A 26,881-nucleotide genomic window follows, 5' to 3' on the forward strand; every position below is an offset into this window, starting at 1 on the left:
TATTTTGCCATAATGAAAATATATTATCCTGTCTTCTTTTGAGACAAGTTGCTGAGTTTAGTTCAAGTAGTAATTTACCTTGAATCCTAATTTTTTTTTTCTTGCATTTCAGGTAAGACCATGAATTATGGCATTTCTTAAATGAAGCATTCAGGAATGAAGTGAAAGTCATAACGTATAGAAAATAAATGATTTTTAAGTTATGTCTGTTAATTTGACTGTAGGTCTATATTATATTTACCTCCTTAGTAATACGAGAAGTCTTTGTGGGAAGCAGAGGAGCAAGCAACTGCCTTTCTTGTGCTCGCCTAAACATTACTGGAGGATAAGCCACAGCAGTCTGCAGAGAGGTTTTCATACAAGCAAAATAAGATGTAAATGGACCAAAAGTGAAGCTCATTCTTGCAGTAAGCACTGTTACTCTCCAAGCAACCATGGTTTACATTTTGGAATTTTGAAACTTAGCACTTCTGCTCCCAAGGGACTTACAAAAGCGAGCCTTCATATGTCCCGTATTAAAAATACTTTGAACGCTGTTTCGAAGGCTGTTTTTGGCAAGCAGAATGAAATGATCTCTCGTTTAGCTCAACTTAAGCCAAGTTCTCGAATATTAAGAAAATTGTCAGATAGTGGCTGGTTAAAACAGAAAAACATTAAACAAACCATCACATTTCTGAAAAAATACAGCAACAAATTAGCAGAAAAGGATTCTTTTGCAGCAAAGGAAAGTCACGTTATGGAGAAAGAAGATACAGGTAAGCAAAGCCTTTTTCATTACACGAATAATCTAACCACGAAATTTGGAGAGTCATTCTACCTTTTATCAAGTCATATTAATTCATACTTCAAGCGTGAGGAAAAAATGTCTGAACAAAAGGAAAATAAACATTTCCAGGACAAATCAGAACTTGAGCTTAAAAAGACTGAAGACGACGAGAAACCCAGTTCTCCAGATCCTGGCGTCCTGACTGATAAGAAGCTGGGCTCAGAAGCTTCTTTATATTCTGAGGACGATGCTGCAAGTCCCAGTGGGATGCCTGAGGTTCTTCCCATTTCTACTAAACAAAGTATTGCTAACTTTCTTTCTCGTCCCACTGAAGGTGTACAAGCTTTGGTAGGCGGTTATATTGGTGGACTTGTCCCCAAACTAAAGTATGATTCAAAGAGTCAGTTAGAAGAGCAGGAAGAGGCAATGAAAGCTGAGCAGGCCATCAGCAAAGACAAAAATGCAGAGGAGAAAAGGCGGTTATCTCTTCAGCGAGAAAAGGCAAGTCGTTATTCAGTGTGGTTTTAAGTTTTAATTTTTGTCAGATTTCTAAGTTTCGTTTCCTAATGGGACCTAAGAAACTTTAATCATCTGTTAGAATCACTGGAGCAGTTGCATACTCAAATCATACATATTTTAACATGTCTTTGTAGATTATTGCCAGAGTGAGTATTGATAACAGAACCCGGGCGTTAGTTCAAGCGTTAAGAAGAACAACTGACCCAAGGCTCTGCATTAATAGAGTTGAAGAACTGACGTTCCATCTTCTGGAATTTCCTGAAGGAAAAGGAGTGGCTGTCAAGGTAATTCTGATTACCTTTAATCTGGTTTTATCTTGGAATAAAAATACTAATAAACCTTCTAAAATGGAGAAGGCAACGCATTTCATTTTTCTATTTAAATAACACATGTGATGTGTTATATATTTAGTAATTGCCCTATGATATGCATTATGCTAAATGCTCCCTTTAATTCTGTGATATGTTATGCTTCGTACTCATACCTATACTTTAAGATTAAACATTTGAAAATAGAGGATAAATCAGTATATTAGTTGAATTGCCTATTAGCTGCCACGGTTTTCTTAAATGCAGTGTAGGTATTTATGCTGTGTAACTACTCTGAAGACAGGAGTCGTAATTCATAAGTAAAACCATTGCTAATTTTTATTTCATGATCTTTCTGTACTTGAAAGTCTAAAAATTTTCATGATCTTATCGATAATTGAACTTGTGATCCTATTACTAAAACAATTAGGTTTTCTTTGCCTCAGTGTTTTCAAGTATAAAACAGTGGAGATAATTTAGACCCATTTAAATAGACCATTTTCAGAGAAATAATATAAAATGTGAATGATGCGGCTGAGTCTCTTTACACCTTTACAAGGTTATTTGTAATACATAATGAACAATTTGGAAATATCATATAATGAATAGACAGTGTTAACGTTTCGTTAGAGATCCGTTAGTGCTTACTTTTAACCTGCCACCCAGAAAATTACAAGTTAACTTAGTTCGTATTTATTCAACGTTTTGATAACCATCTTGCTGAAAAGTTATGTTTTTAAATTATTTATCCTCTAGTTTTATATTGTATAATACATACATTATAATAGCTAAACTTTAGAATTTCATGTTCATAGAATTTGGGATTATCTTTCATATATATGTAATCTCTTACTTAAAAGATAAAATTTCCAAATATAGATGTGCTTTTAGGTTATTTAACATGTTGGTGATACACTGAAAGTAGAACTCTAAGATGGAATTGCATACTTTTTTTTTTTCTGCGGTATGCGGGCCTCTCACTGCTGTGGCCTCTCCCATTGCGGAGCACAGGCTCCGGACGCGCAGGCTCAGCGGCCATGGCTTACGGGCCCAGCCGCTCCACTGCATGTGGGATCCTCCCGGACCGGGGCATGAACCCGCATCCCCTGCATCGACAGGCGGACTCTCAACCACTGCGCCACCAGGGAAGCCCAGAATTGCATACTTTAAAGAACTTTTAAAAAACGTTTTATTGAAGTGTAATACACATGCAGTTTTAAGTGTCGAGTTCAGTGAGTTTTCACATATATCCACGTAACCAGCACCCAGATGAAGAACAGAATTTGTCAGCACTTCAGAAGCCTCCCTTGGGCCCCCTTTCAGTCACAATCTCCCCCAGAATAATCACAAATCAGTTTTACCTGTTTTTGTACATTATGTAAACTCTTATGATTGGCTTCTTTTACTCAACATGCTGGTAGGAATCTTTTACATTGTTGTGGGTAGTTGTAGATAATTTATTCTTGTTGCTTTTGTCTTCCGTGGTGTGAATGTATCACAGCTTATTTTTTCATTGTAGTGTTGTTGGATTTCTGGGTAGTTTTCAGTTTAGTCTGTTATGACTGGTTTTGCTAATAGGAACTTTGAGAAGTCTTATTTTATATAACTGATCCCAAATCTAGGGACCCTTCAGTACCAAGGAGAAATGTGATATGTGTTTTCCTATAGAATGGCTCACCTTCTGGATTTACCTGGCTTCCTTCTCGTTGGTATAGTTGATGTATTCCTCTTTCCTTTTTATTTCCTGCACATTGGAATTTAAATATAAAGACCTGATTGAATTAAGCATTTTCTTGTTAGGACACATTGTAGATGACATGCACCTCATATTGCATTGTGTCAGAACACATATAATTGGTTGAACAACAGTTAGTAATGCTAAGGTTGACCACTGGATTAGGGAGATCTTTTCATTAGTCTGATCTTTGCATTGGACAGTTAGGCTAGAACCATTAACCATCAACCATTAACCTAATTGTTTCTAGAACTAGTCATTTCATTAGGGTTGCAGAATGATAAATTTCTAATTCTCTCATTCCTTCTGCATTATAATTGACATTCTCCTGTAAAACTAGAGCTTACTTCACCAACTAAAGCTATTTGATTACTCTCAAAGATCAGTGTTGCAGGAAAAGCAAAAGAAATGCTTAATTTCTTTCTACTTAGTCACCAGTTTTCAAAGTAAAGAGTTGCTTTTTTTTTTTTAATCTTTATTGGAATATAATTGCTTCACAATACTGTGTTAGTTTCTGTTGTACAACAAAGTGGATCAGCCATATGCATACATATATCCCCATATCCCCTCCCTCTTGAGCCTCACTGCCACCCTCCCTATCCCACCCCTCTAGGTCATCACAGAGCACTGAGCTGATCTTCTTGTGCTATGCTGCCTCTTCCCACTAGCTATCTGTTTTACATTTGGTAGTGTATATATGTCGATGCTACTCTCACTTCACCCCAGCTTCTCCCTCCCCTCCCCGTGTCCTCATGTCCATTCTCTATGTCTGTGTCTTTATTCTTGCCCTGCCACTAGGTTCATCAGTACCTTATTTTTTTTTTTTAAGATTCCATATATATGTGTTGACATACCTGATTTTTCTCTTTCTGACTTACTTCACTCTGTATAACACACTCTAGGTCCATCCACCTCTCTACAAATACCTCAATTTCGTTTCTTTCTATGGAGTAACATTCCATTGTATATATGTGCCACATCTTCTTTATCCATTCATCTGTCGATGGACATTTAGATTGGTTCCATGTCCTGGCTATTGTAAATAGAGCTGCAGTGAACATTGTGGTACATGACTCTTTCTGAATTATGGTTTTCTCTGGGTATGTGCCCAGTAGTGAGATTGCTGGGTTATATGATAGTTCTGTTTTTAGTTTTTTAAGGAACCTCCATACTGTTCTCCATAGTGGTTGTATCAATTTACATTCCCACCAGCAGTGCAGGAGAGTTCCCTTTGCACCACACCCTTTCCAGCATTTATTGTTTCTAGATTTTTTGATAATGGCTATTCTGACTGGTGCGACGTGATACCTCATTGTAGTTTTGATTTGCATTTCTCTAATAATTAGTGATGTCGAGCATCTTTTCATGTGCCTCTTGGCCACCTGTATGTCTTCTTTGGTGAAATGTCTATTTAGGTCTTCCACCTTTTTTTTTTTTTTTTTTTTTTTTTCAGTACGTGGACCTCCCACTGTTGTGGCCTCTCCCGTTGCGGAGCACAGGCTCCGGACGCGCAGGCTCAGCGGCCATGGCTCACGGGCCCGGCCGCTCCGCAGCATGTGGGATCCTCCTGGACCGGGGCACGAACCCGTGTCCCCTGCATCGGCAGGCGGACTCTCAACCACTGCGCCACCAGGGAAGCCCATTCCACCCATTTTTTAATTTAATTGTTTGTTTTTTTGATATTGAGCTGCATGAGCTGTTTGTATATTTTGGAGATTAATCGCTTGTCTGTTGTTTCATTTGCAAATATATTGTTCCATTCTCAGGGTTGTCTTTTTTGTCTTGTTTATGGTTTCCTTTGCTGTGCAAAAGCTTTGAAGTTTAATTAGGTCCCATCTGTTTACTTTTGTTTTTATTTCCATTACTCTAGGAGGTGAGTCAAAAAAAGATCTTGCTGTGGTTTATGTCAAAGAGTGTTCTTCCTGTGTTTTCCTCTAAGGTTTTTTGTTTGTTTGTTTTGTTTTTTAAATTTTATTTATTTATTTTTGGCTGTGTAAGGGTCTTCGTTTTTGTGCGAGGGCTTTCTCCAGCTGTGGCGAGCAGGGGCCACTCTTCATCGCGGTGCGTGGGCCTCACTATCGCGGCCTCTTTTGTTGTGGAGCACAAGCTCCAGACACGCAGGCTCAGTAGTTGTGGCTCATGGGCCCAGTTGCTCCACGGCATGCGGGATCTTCCCAGACCAGGGCTTGAACCCGCATCCCCTGCCTCGGCAGGCAGATTCTCAACCACTGCGCCACCAGGGAAGCCCCTCCTCTGAGGGTTTTATAGCATCTGGTCTTACGTCTTTAATCCGTTTGGAGTTTATTTTTGTGTATGGTGTTAGGGAGTGTTCTAATTTCATTCTTTTACATGTAGCTGTTCAGTTTTCCCAGCACCACGTATTGAAGAGGCTGTCTTTTCTCCATCATATGTTCTTGCCTCCTTTGTCGTAAATTAGGTGACCATAGGTGCATGGGTTTATCTCTGTGCTTTCTATCCTGTACCATTGATCTATATTTCTCTTTTTGTGCCAGTACCGTACTCTCTTGATTACTGTAGCTTTGTAGTATAGTTTGAAGTCAGGGAGCCTGATTCTTCCAGCTCTGTTTTTCTTTCTCAAGATTGGTTAATCGGGGTCTTTTGTGTTTCCATACGAATTGTAAAATTTTTTGTTCTAATTATGTGAAGAATGCCATTGGAAGTTTGATAGGGATTGCATTGAATCTGTATATTGCTTTGGGTAGTATAGTCATTTTCGCAATGTTGATTCTTCCAATCCAAGAACATGGTATAGTTCTCCATCTGTTTGTCATCTTTAATTTCTTTCATCAGTGTTTTATACTTTTCTGAGTACAAGTCTTTTGTCTCCTTAGGTAGGTTTATTCCTAGGTATTTTATTCTTTTGGTTGCAATGGTAAATGGGATTGTTTCCTTAACTTCTCTTTCTGATTTTTCATTGTTAGTGTATAGGAATGCCATAGATTTCTGTGCATTATCCTGCAACCTTACCAAATTCATTGCTTAGTTCTAGTAGTTTTCTGACGGCATCTTTAGGATTTTCTATGGTATAGTATCATGTCATCTGCAAACAGTGACAGTTTTACTTCTTTTCCAGTTTGTATTCCTTTTATTTCTTTGTCTTCTCTGATTTCCATGGCTAGGGCTTCCAAAACTATGTTGAATAAGAGTGGTGAGAGAGGACACTCTTGTCTCATTCCTGATCTTAGTGGAAATGGTTTCAGTTTTTCACCATTGAGTGTGATTTTGCTGTGGGTTTGCTATATATGGCCTTTATTATATTCAGGTAGGTTCCCTCTGTGCCCATTTTCTGGGGAGTTTTTATCATAAATGGATGTTGAATTTTGTCAAAAGCTTTTTCTGCATCTATTGAGATGATCATATGGTTTTTATTCCTTAATTTGTTAATATGGTGTATCACGTTGATTGATTTGTGTATATTGAAGAACCCTTGTATCCCTGGGATAAATCCACTTGATCATGAGGTGTTATCCTTTTAATATGTTGTTGGATTCTGTTTGCTAGTATTTTGTTGAGGATTTTTGCATCTGTGTTCATAAGTGATATTGGGCTATAATTTTCTTTTTTTTGTAGTATCTTTGTCTGGTTTTGGTATCAGGGTGTTGGTGGCTTTGTAGAATGAATTTGGGAGTATTCCTCCCTGTGCAATGTTTTGGAAGAGTTTGAGAAGTATGGGTGTTAGCTCTTCTCTAAATGTTTTATAGAATTCACCTGTGAAGCCATCTAGTCCCGGACTTTTGTTTGTTGGAAGATTTCTTTTTTAATTAATTAATCTATTTATTTATTTATTTATTTATTTTTGGCTGTGTTGGGTCTTCGTTGCTGTGCTCGGGCTTTCTCTGGTTGCAGTGAGCGGGGGCTACTCTTTCTTGCAATGTGCAGGCTCCTCGTTGCAGTGGCTTCTCTTGTTGTGGAGCACAGGCTCTAGGCACGGGCTTTAGTAGTTGTGGCTCATGGGCTCTAGGCGAGCAGGCTTCAGTATTTGTGGCGCACGGGCTTAGTTGCTCCGCAGCATGCGGGATCTTCCCGGGCCAGGCCTGTGTCCCCTGCATTGGCAGGCGGATTCTTAACCACTGCGCTACCAGGGAAGTCCCTGTTGGAAAATTTTTAATTACAGTTTCAGTTTCATTACTTGTGACAGGTCTGTTAATATTTTCTAATTCTTCCTGATTCAGTCTTGGAAAATTGTACCTTTCCAAGAATTTATCCATTTCTTTGTGGTTGTCCATTTTATTGGCATATAGTTGTTTGTAGTAGTCTCTTATAATCCTTTGTATTTCTGTGGTGTCAGTTGTGATTTCTCCTTTTTCATGTCTAATTCTATTCATTTGCATCCTCTCCCTTTTTCTTGATGAGTCTGGCTAAGGGGTTATCAATTTTGTTTATCTTCTCAAAGAACCAGCTCTTCGTTTTATTGATCTTTGCTATTGTTTTCTTCATTTCTATTTCATTTATTTCTGCTCTGATCTTTATGATTTCTTTCGTACTGACTTTGGGTTTTCTTTGTTCTTCTTTCTCTACTTGCTTTAGGTGTAGGGTTAGATTGTTTATTTGAGATTTTTCTTGTTTCTTAAGGTGAGATTGCATTGCTATAACCTTCCCTCTTAGAACTGTTTTGCTGCGTCCCATAGGTTTTGGGTTGTTGTGTTTTCATTATCATTTGTTTCTATGTATTTTTTTATGTCTTCTTTGATTTCTTCAGTGATCTCTTAGTTATTTAGTATCGCAGTGTTTAGCCTCCATGTATTTGTGTTTTTTACAGTTTTTTTTCCTGTAATTGATTTCCAGTCTCATAGCATTGTGGTCAGAAAAGATGCTTGATATGATTTCAGTTTTCTTAAATTTTCCAAGGCTTGATTTGTGACCTAAGATGTAATCTATCCTGGAGAATGTTCTGTGTGCACTTGAGAAAAAAGTGTATTCTGCCACTTCTGGGTGGAATGTTCTATAAATATCAATTAAATCTGTCTGGTCTATTGTGTCATTTAAAGCTCTGTTTCCTTATTTTCTGTTTGGATGATCTGTCCATTGGTGTTAGTGGGATGTTAAAGTCCCCTACTATTATTGTGTTGCTGTCAGTTTTCCCTTTCATGGTTGTTATCATTTGCCTTATGTATTGAGGTGCTCCCCTGTTGGGTGAATGAACATTTATAATTGTTATATCTTCTTGGATTGATCTCTTGATCATTATGTAGTGTCCTTCCTTATTTCTTGTAACAGTCTTTATTTTAAAGTCTGTTTTACCTGGTACAAGTATCGCTACTCCAGCTTTCTTTTGATTTACATTTATGTGGAATGTCTTTTTCCATCCCTTCACTTTCAGTCTGTGTGTGTCCCTAGGTCTGAAGTGGGTCTCTTGTAGACAGTATATATATGGGTCTTGTTTTTTTATCCATTTAGCCACTCTGTGTCTTTTGGTTGGGGAATTTAATCTGTGTACACTCAAAGTTATTATTGATATATATGTTCCTATTACCATTTTCTTAATTGTTTTGGGTTTGTTTTTGTGGGTCTTTTTCTTCTCTTGTGTATCCTGACTAGATAAGTTTCTTTAGCATTTGTTGTAAAGCTGGTTTGGTGGAATTCTGAATTCTCTTAGCTTTTGCTTGTCTGAAAAGCTTTTGATTTCCCCGTCGAATCTGAATGAGATCCTTGCTGGGTAGAATAATCTTGGTTATAGGTTTTTCTTCTTCATCACTTTAAATATATCCTGACACTCTTCTGGCCTGCAGAGTTTCTGGTGAAAAATCAGCTGATAACCTTATGGGGATTCCTTTGTATGTTGTTTTTGTTTTTCCTTTGATGCTTTTAATATTTTTCCTTTGAATTTGATTTTTGTTAGTTTGATTAGTATGTGTCTTGGTGTGTTTCTCCTAGGGTTTATCCTGTATGGGACCCTCTGTGCTTCCTGGACTATTTCCTTTCCCATGTTAGGGAAGTTTTCCGATATAATCTCTTCAAATATTGTGTCAGACCCTTTCTTTTTCTGTTGTTCTTCTGGGACCCCTATAATTCGAATGTTGGTGCATTTAGTGTTGTCCCAGAGGTCTCTGAGATTGTCTTCAGTTCTTTTCATTCTTTTTTCTTTATTCTGCTCCTTGACAGTTATTTCCACCATTTTGTCTTCCAGCTCACTTACTCGTTTTTCTGCCTCCGTTATTGATTTCCTCTAGTGTATTTTTCATTTCAATTATTGTGCTGTTCATCTCTGTTTGTTTGTTCTTTAGTTCTGCTAGATCTTTCTTAAACATTTCTTTTATTTTCTCAGTCTGTGCCTCCAGTCTATTTCTGAGATTCTGGATCATCTTTACTATCATTATCTGAATTCTTTTTCAGGTAGATTGCCTATTTCCTCTTCATTTATTTGGTCTTGTAGGTTTTTACCTTCTTCATCTGTAACATAGTTTTTTGCCGTCTCGTTTTTTTTCTTTTCATTTTTTGTACAAGTGGGATTGTGTTCCTGTCTTACTGGTTGTTTGGCCTGAGACTTGCAGCACTGGAGTTTATAGGCTGTAAGGTAGAGCTGTGTCTTGGTGCTGAGATGAGGACCTCTTGGAGACTTCACGCCGATGAATATTCCCTGGGGTCTGAGGTTCTTAGTGCAGTGGTTCGGACTCAGAGCTCCCACCACAAGAGCTTCGCCCTGACCCCTGGCTCGTAAGCCAAGATCCCGCAAGCCGCGCGGGGTGGCAAAAAAAAAAAGGGGGTGAACAGTAACAAAGTAAACAATAATATTAGACTAGGAAACTAACAGCTATGTTAGAAAAAATATAAAAATAAAACTATAGATGAAAGAAAAGAGGAGGTAAAAAGGTGGAAAAGGCCTTGGCTGTGGAGGGCGGGGCCTAAGCAAGGGCGAGGTTTGGGCGGTGTGTGAGACCTATGTTTAAGACCCACAGGGCTGGTAAAGGCCCGGGGTGGGGGGACATAGGGGGAGCTTAAGCTCAACAGAACAGAAGGGGCTTAGGTGTGCCTCCCGCCTGTGGTCTCAGAGGGCGAAGGACCCACCTGGGAGCCCAGCAGGCTTCCTGAGCTTGAGTGGACGGGGCAAACACCCTCTGCTCCTTTCCCTCTCCTCTGGTCCTGGAGGGCCCGTCCTGCCTGCCTCTCCGGTTCTTTCCCGGCCTCCCTCCTGTGCCCCCAGGATCAACCCGGCCCGGAGGGGACCACTGAGGGCGTAGGACCTCTGAGGGCAGACTTCCCCAGCCATTTGGGCAGGAGAAACGCTGGGCTTGCTCCACCCTGATCCAAGGCCCCGAGGGTCCCTCCAGGCGTGGGAACCCCTCCCCCCTCTCAGGCACCCCTGAGGGTGCCTGGCCTGGCCTCCACTTCTCTTCCCGCCTCAGTCCCTCCACATCCTCCTTGTTTGCTTGGGGGTTCTTCCCATCTCCCTGGGTGTTGGATTCCCCCACCAGTGTCCAGCAGGTGCTCTAGTTGTGGGGAGATGCAAACTCTGCATCTTCCCACGCCTCCAACTTCAAGAGTTGCTTTAAAACCCGCCTCAACGGTGAGATGAATTTTTGGCATTTTTTTTCTTTTTTTCTTTTTATTATCATTATGCCCTCATAGTTTTTCATAAATTGTGTTTCTGTAATCTTTCCCCACCTCCCTTTTTTCTAAATGCTGAATTTGTCTTAACTTTGACTAGTAGGAGTCCCTTCAAGCTGATTCATGTTTCTTTTAAAATTTTTTAAAAAACATTATATGTAGAAAATATAGGGCTTCCCTGGTGGCGCAGTGGTTAAGAATCGCCTGCCAATGCAGGGGACATGGTTTCGAGCCCTGGTTCAGGTAGATCCCACATGCTACAGAGCAACTAAGCCCGTGTGCCACAACTACTGAGCCTGCGCTCTAGAGCCCGCGAGCCACGACTACTGACCCCACGTGCCACAACTACTGAAGCCCGCACGCCTAAAGTCCGCGCTCCACAACAAGAGAAGCCATAGCAATGAGAAGCCCACGCACCGCAATGAAAAGTAGCCCCTGCTCGCTGCAACCAGAGAAAAACCCTTGTGCAGCAATGAAGACCCAACACAGCCAAAATAAAATAAATAAAAATTTGAAAGAAAAGAAAATATACATACTATAAGTATACAGCTCCATGAATTTTCAAAAATTGAACACATTTGTATAACAACCACCCAACTGGGAAACAGAATGTTACCCAAAGCACTCCAAAAACCCCTTTATGCCCCCTTCCAGTCATTAACTTTAAAAAGATTGACCAATTTTCTGGCAGTGTACGTTAGTTATACCTCTTCCTGTGTGTTATATAAATGGAACGATACAACATGTGCTCTTTTATGTCTTATTTTTTCCCCCCACTCAATATGATGTTTGTGAGAACCTTCTATATTGATGGGTGTAGTTAAGGAACATTCATTCTCATTGTTATGTGTTCTATTGTATGAATATAGTGCAATGTATTTATCCATTTTACTACTGATGGGCATTTGGATAGTTTCCAGTTTGGGAATATTTAGGAATAGTGCTTCTCAAATGTATCTTTTGGAAAACCTAAGTCTTCATTTCTTTGGGAGATATACCAAGGAATAGTAGTCCTGGTTATAGAGTATGCCTATTCTCACCTTTAGTGCATACTGCCAAATGTTTTTACAAAGTGCTTATACCAGTTGGTACTTTCACCAGAACTGTATGAGCCTCTTGGTTGTGTTATTTCCTCTCCAATGTTTTATATCATTATTTTTTTATTTTAGCCATTTTGTTAGATGTTTAGTGATGTTAAATTGTGGCTTTCATTTGTATTTCTCTGGTAACTATGCAGTTCAGCAACTTTCCAGTGTTTACTGGCCTTTTGTATACTGCCCTCATGAAGTGCCTATTCCAGGTCTTGCTCGTTTTTCTATTGGGTTGACCAGCTTTTTCTTACTGATTTGTTGAATTTCTTTATGTATTATGGATGTAAGTCTTTTTATATGTATTGTAACATGTATATATTACACACACATATATATATATACATATACATATACATGTCTGATAAATATATTCTCCCAGGCTGTAGGTTACCTTTTCACTCTTTCTAATCATTTTTGACAAGTAGATATCCTTTTTTTTTTCTTCCTGGCCGCATTGCACAGCATGTGGTATCTTGGTTCCCTGACTAGTGATGGAACCCATGCCCCCTGCAGTGGAAGCACGGAGTCTTAACCACTGGATTGCCAGGGAAGTCCCGATGAGTAGATATTCTTAATTTTAATATAGTCCAGTTTATAAATATTTTCCTTTATGGTTAGCACTTCGTGTCCTATTTAAGAAATCTTTGCCTGTTCTGAGATCATAAAGATATTATCCTGTGATGATCTGTATGTGTTGCTTAAAAATAATCTTACATCTTCACTCTTGATTTGACAAAAGTAACAAAATATTTTTTCTCTCAATATAGGAAAAAATTATTCCATATTTACTACGATTGAGACAAGTTAAGGATGAAACTCTTCAGGCTGCAGTTAGAGAAATTTTGGCCTTAATTGGCTACGTGGATCCAGTGAAAGGAAGAGGAATCCGGATTCTCACAATTGATGGTGGAGGAACAAGGTAAGGCTAGAAAAATGATTTAAAAAAATTTTTTTTTATCGAAGTATACTTGATTTGCAATGTTGCGTTAATTTCTGTCGAAGAGCAAAGTGATTCAGTTATACACATATTCTTTTTTTATATATTCTTTTCCATTATGGTTTATCAAAGATATTGAATATAGTTCTCTGTGCTATACAGTAGGACCTTGTTGTTTATCCATTTTATATATAATAGCTTACATCTGCCAACCCCAACCTCCCACTCCATCCTCCCCCAGCCCCCTCCCCCTTGGCAACTGCAAGACTGTTCTGTATGTTTGTGAGTCTGTTAGAAAAAATGATTTTTTAAAACTATAGATTCTAAATATTAAAAATAGAACTACCATATTATCCAACCATTTCACTTCTGGGTATTTATCCAGAGAAAACAAAACACTATTTGAAAAGATATATGTACCTCTAGTGTATTGCAGCATTATTTACAATAACCGAGATATAGAAACAATGTGTGTCCACTGATGGATGCATGGATAAATATGTGATGGATAAAGAATATGTGAGGGCTAAGTATACACACACACACATAGGTACTACACACACAGGAATAATACTCAGCTATAAAAAAGAATGAAATCTTGCCATTTGCAACAGCATGCGTGGAACTTGAGGTTACTGTGCCAAGTGAAGTAAGTCAGACAGGGAAAGACAAATACCATATGATTTCACTCATATGTGGAACCTAAGAAACAAAGCAAACAAAACAAGACAAAACTCAAAGATACAGAGAGCAGATTGGTGGTTTTCAGTTGGAAGGGGGATTGGAGGGTGGGCAGAATGGGGAAGGGGGTCAAAAGGTACAAGTTTCCAGTTATAAAATAAGTAAGTTATGCAGATGTAATGTACAGCATAGGGACTATAGTCAGTAATATTGTATTGCAAATTTGAAAGTTGCTTAAAAAAGTAAATCTTGAATGTTGTCATGACAGGAAAAAAATTTTATGACTTATAGTGATAGATGGTTAATAGGCTTATTGGACTGATCATTTTGCAATGCATACAAATGTTGAATCCGTATGTTGTACACATGAAATTAACACAATGTCATAGGCAATTACACTTCAAAAAAATATATACATCTAGTTCAGTTGTAGGAATTTTTTAAGCTGATTCAGTGTATTTATATCATTATAAAGTCAAATTTTTGAAATAAAACATGAAATCATTTTTCTTAATTTACTAATTTATAAATCTAAGAACTTATTTTGAACATATACCTGAATTTCCTTTGATTTTTTTTTTTTCTTAACACCTTTATTGGAGTATAATTGCTTTACAATGGTGTGTTAGCTTCTGCTGTATAACAGTGAATCAGCTAAAAATATACATACATCCCCATATCTCCACCCTCTTGTGTCTCCCGGCCACCCTCCCTATCCCACCCGTCTAGGTGGTCACAAAGCACCAAGCTGATCTCCCTGTGCTATGCGGCTGCTTCCCACTAGCTGTCTGTTTTACATGTGGTAGTGTATATATGTCCATGCCACTCTCTCACTTCATCCCAGCTTACACTTCCCCCTCCCTGTGTCCTCAAGTCCAGTATTTACGGCTGCGTTTTTATTCCCGTCCTGCCCCTAGGTTCTTCAGAACCTTTTTCTCTTTTTGTAGATTCCATATATATGTGTTAGTATATGGTATTTGTTTTTCTCTTTCTGACTTATTTCATTCTGTATGACAGACTCTAGGTCCATCGACCTCACTACAAATAACTCAATTTCGTTTCTTTTTATGGCTGAGTAATATTCCATTATACATATGTGCCACATCTTCTTTATCCATTCATCTGTTGATGGGCCCTTAGGTTGCTTCCATGTCCTGGCTATTGTAAATAGTGCTGTAATGAACATTGTGGTATATGACTCTTTGAATTATGGTTTTCTCAGGGTATATGCCCAGTAGTGGGATTGCTGGGTCATATGGTAGTTCTATTTATAGTTTGTCAAGGAACCTCAGTACTGTTCTCCATAGTGGCTGTATCTACTTACATTCCCACCAACAGTGCCAGAGGGTTCCCTTTCCTCCACAACCTCTCCAGCATTTATTGTTTGTAGAGTTTTTGATGATGGCCATTCTGACTGGTGTGCGGTGATACCTCATTATAGGTTGGATTTGCAGTTCTCTAATGATTAGTGATGTTGAGCATCCTTTCATATGTTTGTTGGCAATCTGTATATCTTCTTTGGAGAAATGTCAATTTAGGTCTTCTGCCCATCTTTGGATTGGGTTTTTTGTTATTTTGATATTGAGCTGCATGAGCTGCTTGTAAATTTTAATCCTTTGTCAGTTGCTTCATTTGCAAATATTTTCTCCCATACTGAGGGTTGTCTTTTCCTCGTTTATGGTTTCCTTTTCTGTGCAAAAGCTTTTAAGTTTCATTAGGTCCCATTTGTTTATTTTTGTTTTTATTTCCATTTCTCTAGGAGGTGGGTCAAAAAGGATCTTGCTGTGATTTATGTCATAGAGTGTTCTGCCTATGTTTTCCTCTAAGAGTTTGATAGTGTCTGGCCTTACATTTAGGTCGTTAATCCATTTTGAGTTTATTTTTGTGTATGGTGTTAGGGAGTGTTCTAATTTCATTCTTTTACGTGTAGCTGTCCAGTTTTCCCAGCACCACTTATTGAAGAGGCTGTCTTTTCTCCATTATGTATTCTTGTCTCCTTTATCAAAAGTAAAGTGACCATATTTTTATGGTGGGTTTATCTCTGGGCTTTCTATCCTGTTCCATTGATCTATATTTCTGTTTTTGTGCCAGCACCATACTGTCATGATTACTGTAGCTTTGTAGTATAGTCTGAAGTCCAGGAGCCTGATTCCTCCAGCTCCGTTTTTCTTTCTCAATATTGCTTTGGCTCTTTGGGGTCTTTTTTGTTTCCATACAAACTGTGAAATTTTTTGTTCTAGTTCTGTGGAAAATGCCAGTGGTAATTTGATAGGGATTGCATTGAATCTGTACATTGCTTTGGGTAGTAGAGTCATTTTCACAATGTTGATTCTTCCAATCCAAGGACATGGTATATCTCTCCATCTGTTGGTATTATCTTTAATTTTTTAATCAGTGTCTTATAGTTTTCTGCGTACAGGTCTTTTGTCTCTTTAGGTAGGTTTATTCCTAGGTATTTTATTCTTTTTGTTGCAGTGGTAAATGGGAGTGTTTCCTTAATTTCTGTCAGATTTTTCGTCATTAGTGTGTAGGAATGCAAGAGATTTCTGTGCATTAATTTTGTATCCTGCTACTTTACCCAATTTGTTGAATAGCTCTAGTAGTTTTCTGGTAGCATCTTTAGGATTCTCTATGTATAGTATCATGTCATCTGCAAACAGTGACAGCTTTACTTCTTCTTTTCCAATTTGTATTCCTTTTATTTCTTTTTCTTCCCTGATTGCTGTGTCTAAAACTTCCAAAACTATGTTGAATAATAGTGGTGAGAGTGGACAACCTTGTCTTGTTTCTGATCTTAGAGGAAATGGTTTCAGTTTTTCACCATTGAGAACGGTGTTGGCTGTGGGTTTGTCATATATGGTCTTTATTATGTTGAGGTAAGTTCCCTCTATGCCTACTTTCTGGAGGGTTTTTATCATAAATGGATGTTGAGTTTTGTCAAAAGCTTTTTCTGCATCTATTGAGATGACCATATGTTTTTTCTCCTTCAGTTTGTTAATATAGTTTATCACATTGATTGATTTGTGTATATTGAAGAATCCTTGCATTTCTGGGATAAACCCCACTTGATCATGGTGTATGATCCCTTTAATGTGCTTGCTGCTGGATTCTGTTTGCTAGTTGTTTGTTGAGGATTTTTGCATCTATGTTCATCAGTGATATTGCCCTGTAGTTTTCTTTCTTTCTGACATCTTTGTCTGCTTTTGGTATCAGTGTGATGGTGGCCTCGTTGAATGAGTTTGGGAGTGTTCTTCCCTCTGCTATATTTTGGAAGAGTTTGAGAAGGATAGGTGTTAGCTCTTCTCTAAATGTTTGATAGAATTCGCCTGTGAAGCCATCTGGTCCTGGTCTTTTGTTTGTTGGAAGATTTTTAATCACAGTCTCAATTTCAGGGCCTGTTTATATTTACTATTCCTGGTTCAGTCTTGGAAGGTTATGCTTTTCTAAGAATTTGTCCATTTCTTCCAGGTTGTCTGTTGTATTGGCATATAGTTGCTTGTAGTAATCTCTCAGGATCCTTTGTATTTCTGTAGTGTCCATTGTTACTCTCCTCTTTCATTTCTAATTCTATTGATTTGAGTCTCCTCCCTTTGTTTCTTGATGACTCTTGCTAATGGTTTATCAATTTTGTTCATCTTCTAAAAGAACTAGCTTTTAGTTTTATTGATCTTTGGTATTGTTTCCTTCATTTCCATTTATTTCTGATCTGATCTTTATAATTTCTTTCCTTCTGCTAACTTTGGGGTTTTTTTTGTTCTTCTTTCTCTAATTGTTTAAGGTGTAAGATTAGGTTGTTTATTTGAGATGATTCTTGTTTCCTGAGGTGGGATTGTATTGCTATAAACTTCCCTCTTAGAGCTGCTCTTGCTGCATCCCATAGGTTTTGGGTCGTCGTGTTTTCATTGTCGTTTGTTTCTAGGTATTTTTGATTTCCTCTTTGATTTCTTCAGTGATCTCTTGGTTATTTAGTAGTGTATTTTTTAGCTTCCATGTGTTAGTATTTTTTACGATTTTTTTCCTGTAGTTGATATCTAGTCTCATAGCGTTGTGGTAGGAAAAGATACTTGATACGATTTCAGTTTTCCTAAATTTACCACGGCTCGATTTGTGACCCAAGATATGATCTCTCCTGGAGAATGTTCCGTGAACACTTGAGAAGAAAGTGTATTCTGTTGTTTCGGATGGAATTTCCTATAAGTATGCATTAAGTCCGTCTTGTTTAATGTATCATTTAAAGCTTGTGTTTCCTTATTTATTTTCATTTTGGACCATCTGTCCATTGGTGAAAGTGGGTTGTTAAAGTCCCCTACCATGATTGTGTTACTGTCAATTTCCCCTTTTATGGCTGTATTGAGGTGCTCCTATGCATAATACTTACCATTGTTATATCTTCTTCTTGGTGTGATCCCTTGATCATTATGTAGTGTTCTTCTTTGTCTCTTGTTATAGTCTTTATTTTAAAGTCTATTTTGTCTGATAGGAGAGTTCCTGCTCCAGCTTTCTTTTGATTTCTATTTGCATGGAATATATTTTTCCATCCCTCACTCTCAGTGTGTATCTGTCCCTAGGTCTGAAGTGGGTCTCTTGTAGACAGCATATATATGGGTCTTGTTTTTGTATCCATTCAGCTAGCCTGTGTCTTTTGGTTGGAGCATTTAATCCATTTACATTTAAGGTAATTATCGATATGTATGTTCCTGTTACCATTTTGTTAATTGTTTTGGGTTTATTATTGTAGGTCTTTTCCTTCTCTTGTGTTTCCTGCCTACAGAAGTTTCTTTAGCGTGTGTTGTAAAGCTGGTTTGGTGGTGCTGAATTCTCTTAGCTTTTGCTTGTCTGTAAAGGTTTTAATTTCTCCATCAAATCTGAATGAGATCCTTGCTGGGTAGAGTAATCTTGGTTGTAGGTTTTTCCCTTTAATCGCTTTAAATATGTCCTGCCACTCCCTTCTGGCTTGCAGAATTTCTGCTGAAAGTCAGCTGTTAACCTTATTGGGATTCCTTTGTATGTTATTTGGTGTTTTTTGCTTGCTGCTTTTAATATTTTTTCTTTGTATTTAATTTTTATTAGTTTGATTAATATGTGTCTTGGCATGTTTCTCCTTGGATTTATCCTGTATGGGACTCTCTGTGCTTCCTGGACTTGATTGACTATTTCCTTTCCCATATTAGGGAAGTTTTCAACTCTCTTCAGATATTTTCTCAGTCCCTTTCTTTTTCTCTTCTTCTTCTGGGACCCTTGTAATTTGAATGTTGGTGCATTTAATGTTATCCCAGAGGTCTCTGAGATTGTCCTCTATTCTTTTCATTCTTTTTTCTTTATTCTGGTCTGTAGTAGTTATTTCCACAAGTCACTTATCCGTTCTTCTGCCTCAGTTATTCTGCTATTGATCCCTTCTAGAGAATTTTTAGTTTCATTTATTGTGTTGTTCATCATTGTTTGTTTGCTCCTTAGTTCTTCTAGGTCCTTGTTAAACGTTTCTTGTATTTTCTCCATTCTATTTCCAAGATTTTGGATCATCTTTACTATCATTACTCTGAATTTTTTTTCAGGTAGACTGCTCATTTCCTCTTCATTTGCTAGGTCTGGTGGGTTTTTACCTTGCTCCTTCATCTGCTGTGTGTTTCTGTGTCTTTTCATTTTGCTTAACTCTCTGCGTTTGTGGTCCCCTTTTCGCAGGCTGCAGGTTCGTAGTTCCCGTTGTTTTTGGTGTCTTCCCCCACCCAGGTGGCTAAGGTTGGTTCAGTGGCTTGTGTAGGCTTACTGGTGGAGGGGACTGGTGCCTGTGTTCTGCTGGATATGTCTGGGTCTTGTCTTTCTCCTGGGCAGGACTGCGTCCAGTGGTGTGTTTTGGGGTGTCTGTGACCTTTTTATGATTTTAGGCAGCCTCTCTGCTAATGGGTGGTGTTGTTTTCCTGTCTTGTAGTTGTTTGGCATAGGGTGTCCAGCACTGTAGCTTGCTGGTTGTTACATGGAGGTGGGTCTTAGCATTGAGATGGAGCTCTCTGGGAGAGCTTTTGCCGTTTGATATTACATGGAGCTATGAGGTCTCCGGCAGACCAATGTCCTGAACTCGGCTCTCCCACCTCAGAGGCACAGACCTGATACCCGGCCAGAGCACCAAGACCCTATCAGTCACACGGATACTGTTGTCCTAAAACGAGCAGACTCTCAGTTATTTCTCCAGCTAAGATAGGTTTCTTCTGGATCAGAAGAGAATTACATTTCTGGATCTGTAACCATGAGGAGCCATGAGCAAATCCCCTTCCTCTGATTTTAATGTGACCTAGTATTTATATTTTAGTTTGGTCTTTTCAGACATTTTTGGTAGTTTAGGACAGTTTATCAACCGTGATTCTCTTAAAATCTTGGCAGAGTGCTGCAATATTCGTTTTCTTTTATTGTATTTATCTTACCCACATGTATCAGTCAACTAGTAATAAAGTGAGTGTTAGAAAAGGAGCCTATGGGAGTAGCTTCCTGACTCCCTACATCTTCTCACAGATGCCAAGCTCAGAAGGAGATAATTTCACCATTAGGCTCCCTTCTTACTAATCGCAATCCATCCATGCTTCCTATTTGGTCTTAGTTTGTCTAGTTCCTTATTTGTTGGTAGATGCTTTGGCTTCATTTCATGAACCTTTCCCCCTAAAATTTCTAGCTTGTGTTCCAGTTCCCTGCCATCTGTGCTCTTCCCTTAAGGAAAACAGCTAGAAAAACAAAAATGTATTATTGAGTAGTAATTGGTGCTATGAAGAAGTGTAAAGCAAAGTAAAGGGATAGAGAGTAACAGTGCTGTTACTCTCTGAAGAGTGATCATGGCTATGAGTTTTTGAATAAATAACAGTTGAGAAGAGATCTGAAATAAGAACATGGAAGAACATTCAAATGTCTGTTTAGAGTGAGGGAGCTATATAGTGAAAAGGGATCTGTGATCAATAAGTAATACTTGATTTCATAGAATAGGGGTTTTATTAGTCATATGGGGAGGAAATTAGAGTGAAGATATTTGGGAAAATCTAGAGGCTGGTTAGGATGAAGGTGGGGTTAGATCAGTGATTCTCCACTGGAGGTGATTTTGCCCTCTAGAGAATATTTGTCTGTCTGGAGACATTTTTAGTTGTGACAGTTGGGGGATTGCTACTTACATTTAGTGAGGAGAGTACAGTTGTGCTAAATATCCTCCAATGCCTAGGACAGTCCCTACAACAAAAGATTGCCTGGCCCAAAATGCCAGTTGCGTTGCTGTTGGGAAACCTCAGTTTAGGGGACTGTGAGAAAGCAGCCAGAATGGGAAATTGGTACCGAAAGGAGTAAGGTAAGAAGGCTCGTGAGAAAAGAACCCATATCTTAACATTTCTTTTGTCTACGAGAGCCTGGTAGAGAGTTAAGCATGTAGAGTCAACCTAGCAATAATACTTATTTTTAAATTTGTCCTGAATTAATTTATAAATACTGCATTTTAAAATAGTTCCCTTCTGGCTTATACAAGTGAAACTTGGGAGGGGAAAAAAAAAAAGAAAAATATAAAGAAAAACAAACCAAATGAAACAATCATAGCTCACAATTCCAAGGTTATTTTTACTATTTTGATTTATTTCTTCAAATATTTTTTTCTGTTTGAATATATATATGTGCATGTTTTATTTCCTTTTCATAAGATAATGGAGGGCACACTGTTAAATATGTTTTATCTAGCATGACCTTTAATTCTTCATGTCTCACATTAAAAATACATTGAATTCACAGTGTATTGTCCTCATAAGCCATCTTTTCTTCTCTGACCGCTCTTCAAATCCACATTACTTCTCGCAATTAAAAAAAAAAATCTGTATCTTTCGTCTTCTATGAAAACGTCTTGACAATGTTTTCTAGTAACTTTGTGCTCGTAGTATCAAAGCACAATTTGAGACTCTAAATTTTATTTTGTGGTGCCTAATACTGTGTTCTCTGCTCCACACCTTGTATTGGGATTAGAACTTTTCATTATGTCTGTATATCCCCCAGTATTAAGGATTTTCCAGCGCCTCCTGCACCTCCTAGGCTGTTTCATCTTTCACATTCCATCATGAAGCTACTTGCTGCCTTTGGCAAGAGTCCAGAAATGAACAAAGTCAGCACATAAATGCATACATTCTTAGTGCAAAGCCTTGTTTTGAGGTAGTTGAAAGTTTTTAAAAATGAATAAATAAAAGAAAGCTTAAAAGTATGACTAGTAAAATACATGAAATGTATAGAAGCACAGGTAACCAACCACATTGCTAAGTGGAGAAACCCAGTACGTGGCACCCCAAAACTGGCGCGTGGAAGTTTGAAGAAATTTCCACAGTTGGAGTGTTTGATGAAATATTTTACGTTGCCATATCTTTGTTGTCTTATTTAAAGAGATACTAGTGTAAATTCAAAATGTGGTACCATGACACAGGTTTTAATACCATTATTTAGATATAGATTTTCAGAAGTGATCCAGAAACCTTTGTCAGTTTTAACTGATGATAATTTATATTGTTAGTTTTCATGTTAGCATATAAGCTAGGAAACCAAAGATTGTTTTATTCAATAGTTTAACTTTCCTTAAAACAAGAATTCTCATTTTTGCCTTTTATTTTTCCTACAGGGGTGTGGTTGCTCTTCAGACCCTACGAAAATTAGTTGAACTTACTCAGAAGCCAGTTCATCAACTCTTTGATTACATTTGTGGTGTAAGCACAGGTGATTGTTATTATCGTGTGGAAGTGTGCATCCCAGCAGTGCATTAAGAAAAATAACATTAAGCACTCAAGTTTAAGATCCTGGTCATTTCCTGAAATGATGGATGTTAGTTTCATGTTTTGATGATGAATAGACCTTTGATTTGCTTAATGAACTTTTTAAAATGTTTATTGGGAATAAGTTAATATTCAGAAGTAGATTTTAGCGTGCTTTTCTAATACGGTTTAAATAAGCCACAGTGACAAGTATAAATTATGAATTATCACCTTATGGTATAGTCACCTGAAGGAAAGTAGCAAAGTGATAGGTGCTCAAATTGTGCTTGAACAAACAGAACATTAAGGATGGATAAGATTTTACTTTCTTTTGAAAGGTATCCCTCTGTGAGGAAATTGCTTCTTATATCCTTTTTTATCTGGTTGTTTGAAAGCAAACGGATAAATGTGAGAATCTATGTTTTTTAAAAGCTTTTTAATATTGCTAGTTGATGTACATTTAAAATTCTAGTTTCATGCTTGTATAGAAGAAATTGGCAACTTAGAATATGATAGCTTCTGAATAATTTTCTAGTTTTCACTGACTCACCAACAGATAAATTTTTGTTTTGCTTTCTGTTTGTTTTGTTTTTCTGTTTCTTACATCAACTCTCTCACCCATGCATCACCCCCATCCTCCAGGGTGTACATGAAGCCTTCTCAGGGTACCTATAGCTATTGCTTACCTCCCAGGTAACACTCAAGGACTGTTAGCATTGCAGATCCCTGCTGTACATTTTACTATTTGGCCTGATAATTTCTCACTTTACATTAGTTTATCTTCATAGACTTTTCTATTTTTTCTCATTCTTCGGAATTATAATAGTAGACCTAAAGACTACCAGCAACAAAATCAAATGATTTCTCTACGTTATCTGTGTCAAGTATGACATATTCCCAAAGGGCACGTTAATTGATGCTCCATTATGAAAACTAAATGTGAGCAGTTGTAGGGATAATTCAGAAGTATAAGGAATCGGTGATTCCTGTGATGTTCCACTGAACAGTGATTCCTCAAGATGATAGCAGATTTGGAAAAGGTTGGGTTAAAGAAAGTTAAAGCAGGTTTCTTTACAGAGGGACTTCTGAGATCTTCTAGCATGTTAAAAAATGCCTTGTGACTCTCAGGATAGGAAAATAATATGTATATCCCCAATTGATATAACTAGAAATTAAGAGAGACCTTCACAGTGCAAGTGTTCTTGGTATTTCTCCCTGAAGCTGTTACCCTAGCCGTTTCTGTTAAATTTTGGAATGGTCCTAGCAATTTAAACCTTTAAACATATCTACAAGCTAACGTCTTGCTTTGGCACCATTGTTAGTAGGTGGGTGCTCAATGAAGAGAATTTTAAACCAGAGATTCATCTACCGAGTACAGCATTTGTTTATGTAATATGTACGTTTCTGCACTTATCACAGTATATCTTTTCCATTGTGTCTTCTAGCTTACTTTAACCTTAACTTATAATATAGTGCTTATAATTTTCCTTTCTTTTAACTATTTTGTATATTCTAATGTAGAAATTTTGTTTGCACATTTAGTGTTTGTTCGTTTTGGCTGCGTTGGGTCTTAGTTGCGACCCATGGGATCTTAGTTGCGGCCTGTAGGCTCTTCATTGTGGCATGCGGGCTTCTCTCTAGTTGTGGCGTGCAGGCTCAGTAGCTGCAGTGTGCAGGCTCTCTAGTTGTGGCGCACAGGCTCTAGAGCGCACAGGCTTAGTTGGCCCTTAACATGTGGGATCTTTGTTCCCTGACCAGGGATCGAACGCACGTCCCCTACATTGGAAGGTGGATTCTTAACCACTGGACCACCAGGGAAGTCCCTACACATTTAGTTTTTATAAAGTTAAAAATATATATTTAGTTTAAGGGTAATGTCCTTAACCATTCAGTAAAATTCAGTTTTTTAATATCTGTTCATCTTTGTAGTAGCTCTTCTTAAAAGCAACTTAATTTTTTTTTTTGGCAAGTTATTTCTTGTGTTAATTAAACATTTTCTGCAAATTGATAAGTAACAATTTCTATCATATAGTTATGCCATACAATGTATTTTAAAACAAGCTGACTTGTCTTTTACTAGAGTAAGACTAAGAATAATAAAATACATAAAATATTTTAAATACATTATAATAGTGATTTCCTGCTTTTTACTTTGTTCGTTATCTTAATGTAAGCAGTGATACTCTACAGGTCTTCGCCCTTACCACCCTCTCCCTGTCACTTAAAGCGTTTCTCTCCCCTTTTCCTCCTTAGTTCAGGGCTATGCCAGTTAGGTACACTAGGTGGCAGTGTGTCCTATCAAGTGCGGCTAGGGTATGCAGTTAGCTGTTTAAAAAGACATCCCAGAGACCTAATTTCTTTATTTATTACATTGGTTCCCAGGACCAACCTGAAGGAGTAATCATTTTAATGAATTGGTAAGTTGTCAAATATACTGTATTCTCTGACTAAAACTAAGGAATTTATTAATTCTTAGTTATAATTTAATTTAATGCAAAACAACACATTTTAATATTTTTTAAATTATCGTCATCATCAGTGGTTAGTATTTATTGAATCCTCATTGAGGCCTGGTAATGCCTTTTACGTGTGTTATCCCAGTGTTATAAAAACATGTAAATTTTAGTTACTGTTATTATCCTTATTTTATAGATGAAAAAAATTGGGGCTCTGGGAGGTTAAGTAGTTTGTCTCAGGCGACACAGTTAAAAAGTATCAAAGCTAGAATTTTAACCAAGTCTGTGACTCAGGAGATCTTATAAGTACTATAATGGCAGGGCTGATAAAAACTAAGGATTCTTTCTTTCAGGTGCTATATTAGCATTCATGTTGGGATTGTTTCATATGCCTCTGGATGAATGTGAGGAACTTTATCGAAAACTGGGATCAGATGTGTTTTCACAAAATGTCATTGTTGGAACAGTCAAAATGAGTTGGAGCCATGCATTTTATGACAGTCAAACATGGGAAAACATTCTTAAGTAAGTTGTACTTACTCTTTTTTTATTTTTTTGAGATTAATTTGTGCTTTTATTTGCCAGTATAACTACAGTAGCCTGCAAATTTTTTTAATCTAAAAAGTAGATTTTACATCACAGTCCAACAAGCACACATATAATATGTATACATATATAAAAATAAAACTTTTGCCGAAAGTGTCTACCCCGAGTGTTAATTCCAAGACTTTTTTTTTTAACCAAGGCTGAACTGCACTGACACATCACAATCACCAAAGTCCCTAGTTCATCTTAGGGTTCACTTTATAAAATGAATAGGGTTGCACGTTCTATGGCTTTGGACAAAAGTATGTCCAAAGTATGGTATGACATAAGTATGTCATACCATATGATGAGTATGATGACATAAAATCATTATAATGTCATACAAAGTATTTTCACAGCTCATAAAGACTTCTGTACTATATGTATTCATCTCCCCTCTCCCCCCAAACTCCTGGCAACCATTGATCTTTTTATTGTCTCCATTGTTTTGCCTTTTCCAGAATGGCATATAGTTGGAATCTGTTTTTCTTTTTTCCTTGAAGAGAGGGGTTCAAAGCCTTTATGCCTATAAGACCACTCATGGGTCACACACACATGGACCAGACAGGCTCTAGGTGGCAAACTCCCCCACTGAATACTGTGGCTTTCCTTCCAGTACTGAGCCCTGTCCCACTGGTCCTGCCCAGCAGCCACGTGAAGTGCATGGGGACACGTGTTGGGTATTTGTTCATAGGAAGGCTACAAGTTTTGTGCCCTTTGTCACAATGAACCCAGATTCCTGTCGGGTGTGTTGTAAACAAAGAAGCCATTTCTTCATACCCCCTGCTCTGAGCACAGCCCATGTACTTATTCTTTTTTAAAATGTCTTGATTTATATTTGAACAATGCAGAAAAATATACAGAAGAATACTAAATTATTGATCTCACTAATTAAAGATAACTACTGTTTTGGTGAATTGTATTCTTTTCACTATTTTCTTGGGTTCACATGTTTGAGATTTGCGTGTAAAAGTTGCAATTGTCTTTTAAAAAATTGAGACCATATTGTATATAGGACATGTTTGCACCTGTTGTTTTTCCTTAACATACATTTGGCCCTAGGTATCCGTGAGGGATTGGTGCCAGGACCTCCGAGAGTACCAAAATCCACAGGTGCTTGAGGGCCTTATTTAAAATGATGTAGTAGTATTAGTCTTTCTCAAATCATTAACAAATACTCTTCTAAAAGATTTACTAATTTTTAAACATTTTCTTCCAAAATATTACAAAGCTGTTATACTCACTTTCTAAAAATATAAGCATAAAATAGAAACTTAAAATCACCCACAATCTTGTTTAGAGCTGTAGACTTTGCAGTATGTTTTCTTCTAATTTTTTTTCCTAGACTATGTACATTTTCATATATGTTTCATATGGTGGAAATTATATTGTAGTTATAATTTTCTACCTTTTCCCCTTTTTCAACTTTATGAAAATTTCTTGACAAATTTTTAAAAGACTGCACTGCATTCTGCAGTGCCATATTTTCT

The 26,881-nt window shown here is 37.6% G+C and overlaps 1 protein-coding gene and 1 non-coding gene across 6 annotated transcripts in view; one reads left to right on the top strand and one right to left on the bottom strand.

Moving 5' to 3' along the window:
- Positions 1-26,881, top strand: part of PNPLA8 (patatin like phospholipase domain containing 8) — a 133,833-nt gene that overhangs the window by 79,517 nt on the left and 27,435 nt on the right. For 2 of the 5 annotated variants that reach the window (XM_067745883.1, XM_067745881.1), the window contains exons 2-6: positions 113-1,267; positions 1,420-1,569; positions 12,753-12,904; positions 22,221-22,315; positions 25,160-25,331. In XM_067745883.1, the coding sequence (XP_067601984.1) occupies positions 203-1,267; positions 1,420-1,569; positions 12,753-12,904; positions 22,221-22,315; positions 25,160-25,331 (1,634 nt within the window). In that variant the 5' untranslated portion in view covers positions 113-202. The remainder of the gene's footprint in view (positions 1-112; positions 1,268-1,419; positions 1,570-12,752; positions 12,905-22,220; positions 22,316-25,159; positions 25,332-26,881) is intronic. The other 3 variants (XM_067745884.1, XM_067745885.1, XM_067745886.1) reach the window with 2 other exon arrangements.
- On the bottom strand, positions 26,063-26,192 carry LOC137229642 (small nucleolar RNA SNORA11). The gene has a single exon (XR_010945794.1). It is a non-coding gene; the product is annotated as a small nucleolar RNA SNORA11 (small nucleolar RNA).

Source organism: Pseudorca crassidens, chromosome 8, assembly GCF_039906515.1.
Source record: "Pseudorca crassidens isolate mPseCra1 chromosome 8, mPseCra1.hap1, whole genome shotgun sequence".
In the NCBI taxonomy this organism is placed as follows: domain Eukaryota; kingdom Metazoa; phylum Chordata; class Mammalia; order Artiodactyla; family Delphinidae; genus Pseudorca; species Pseudorca crassidens.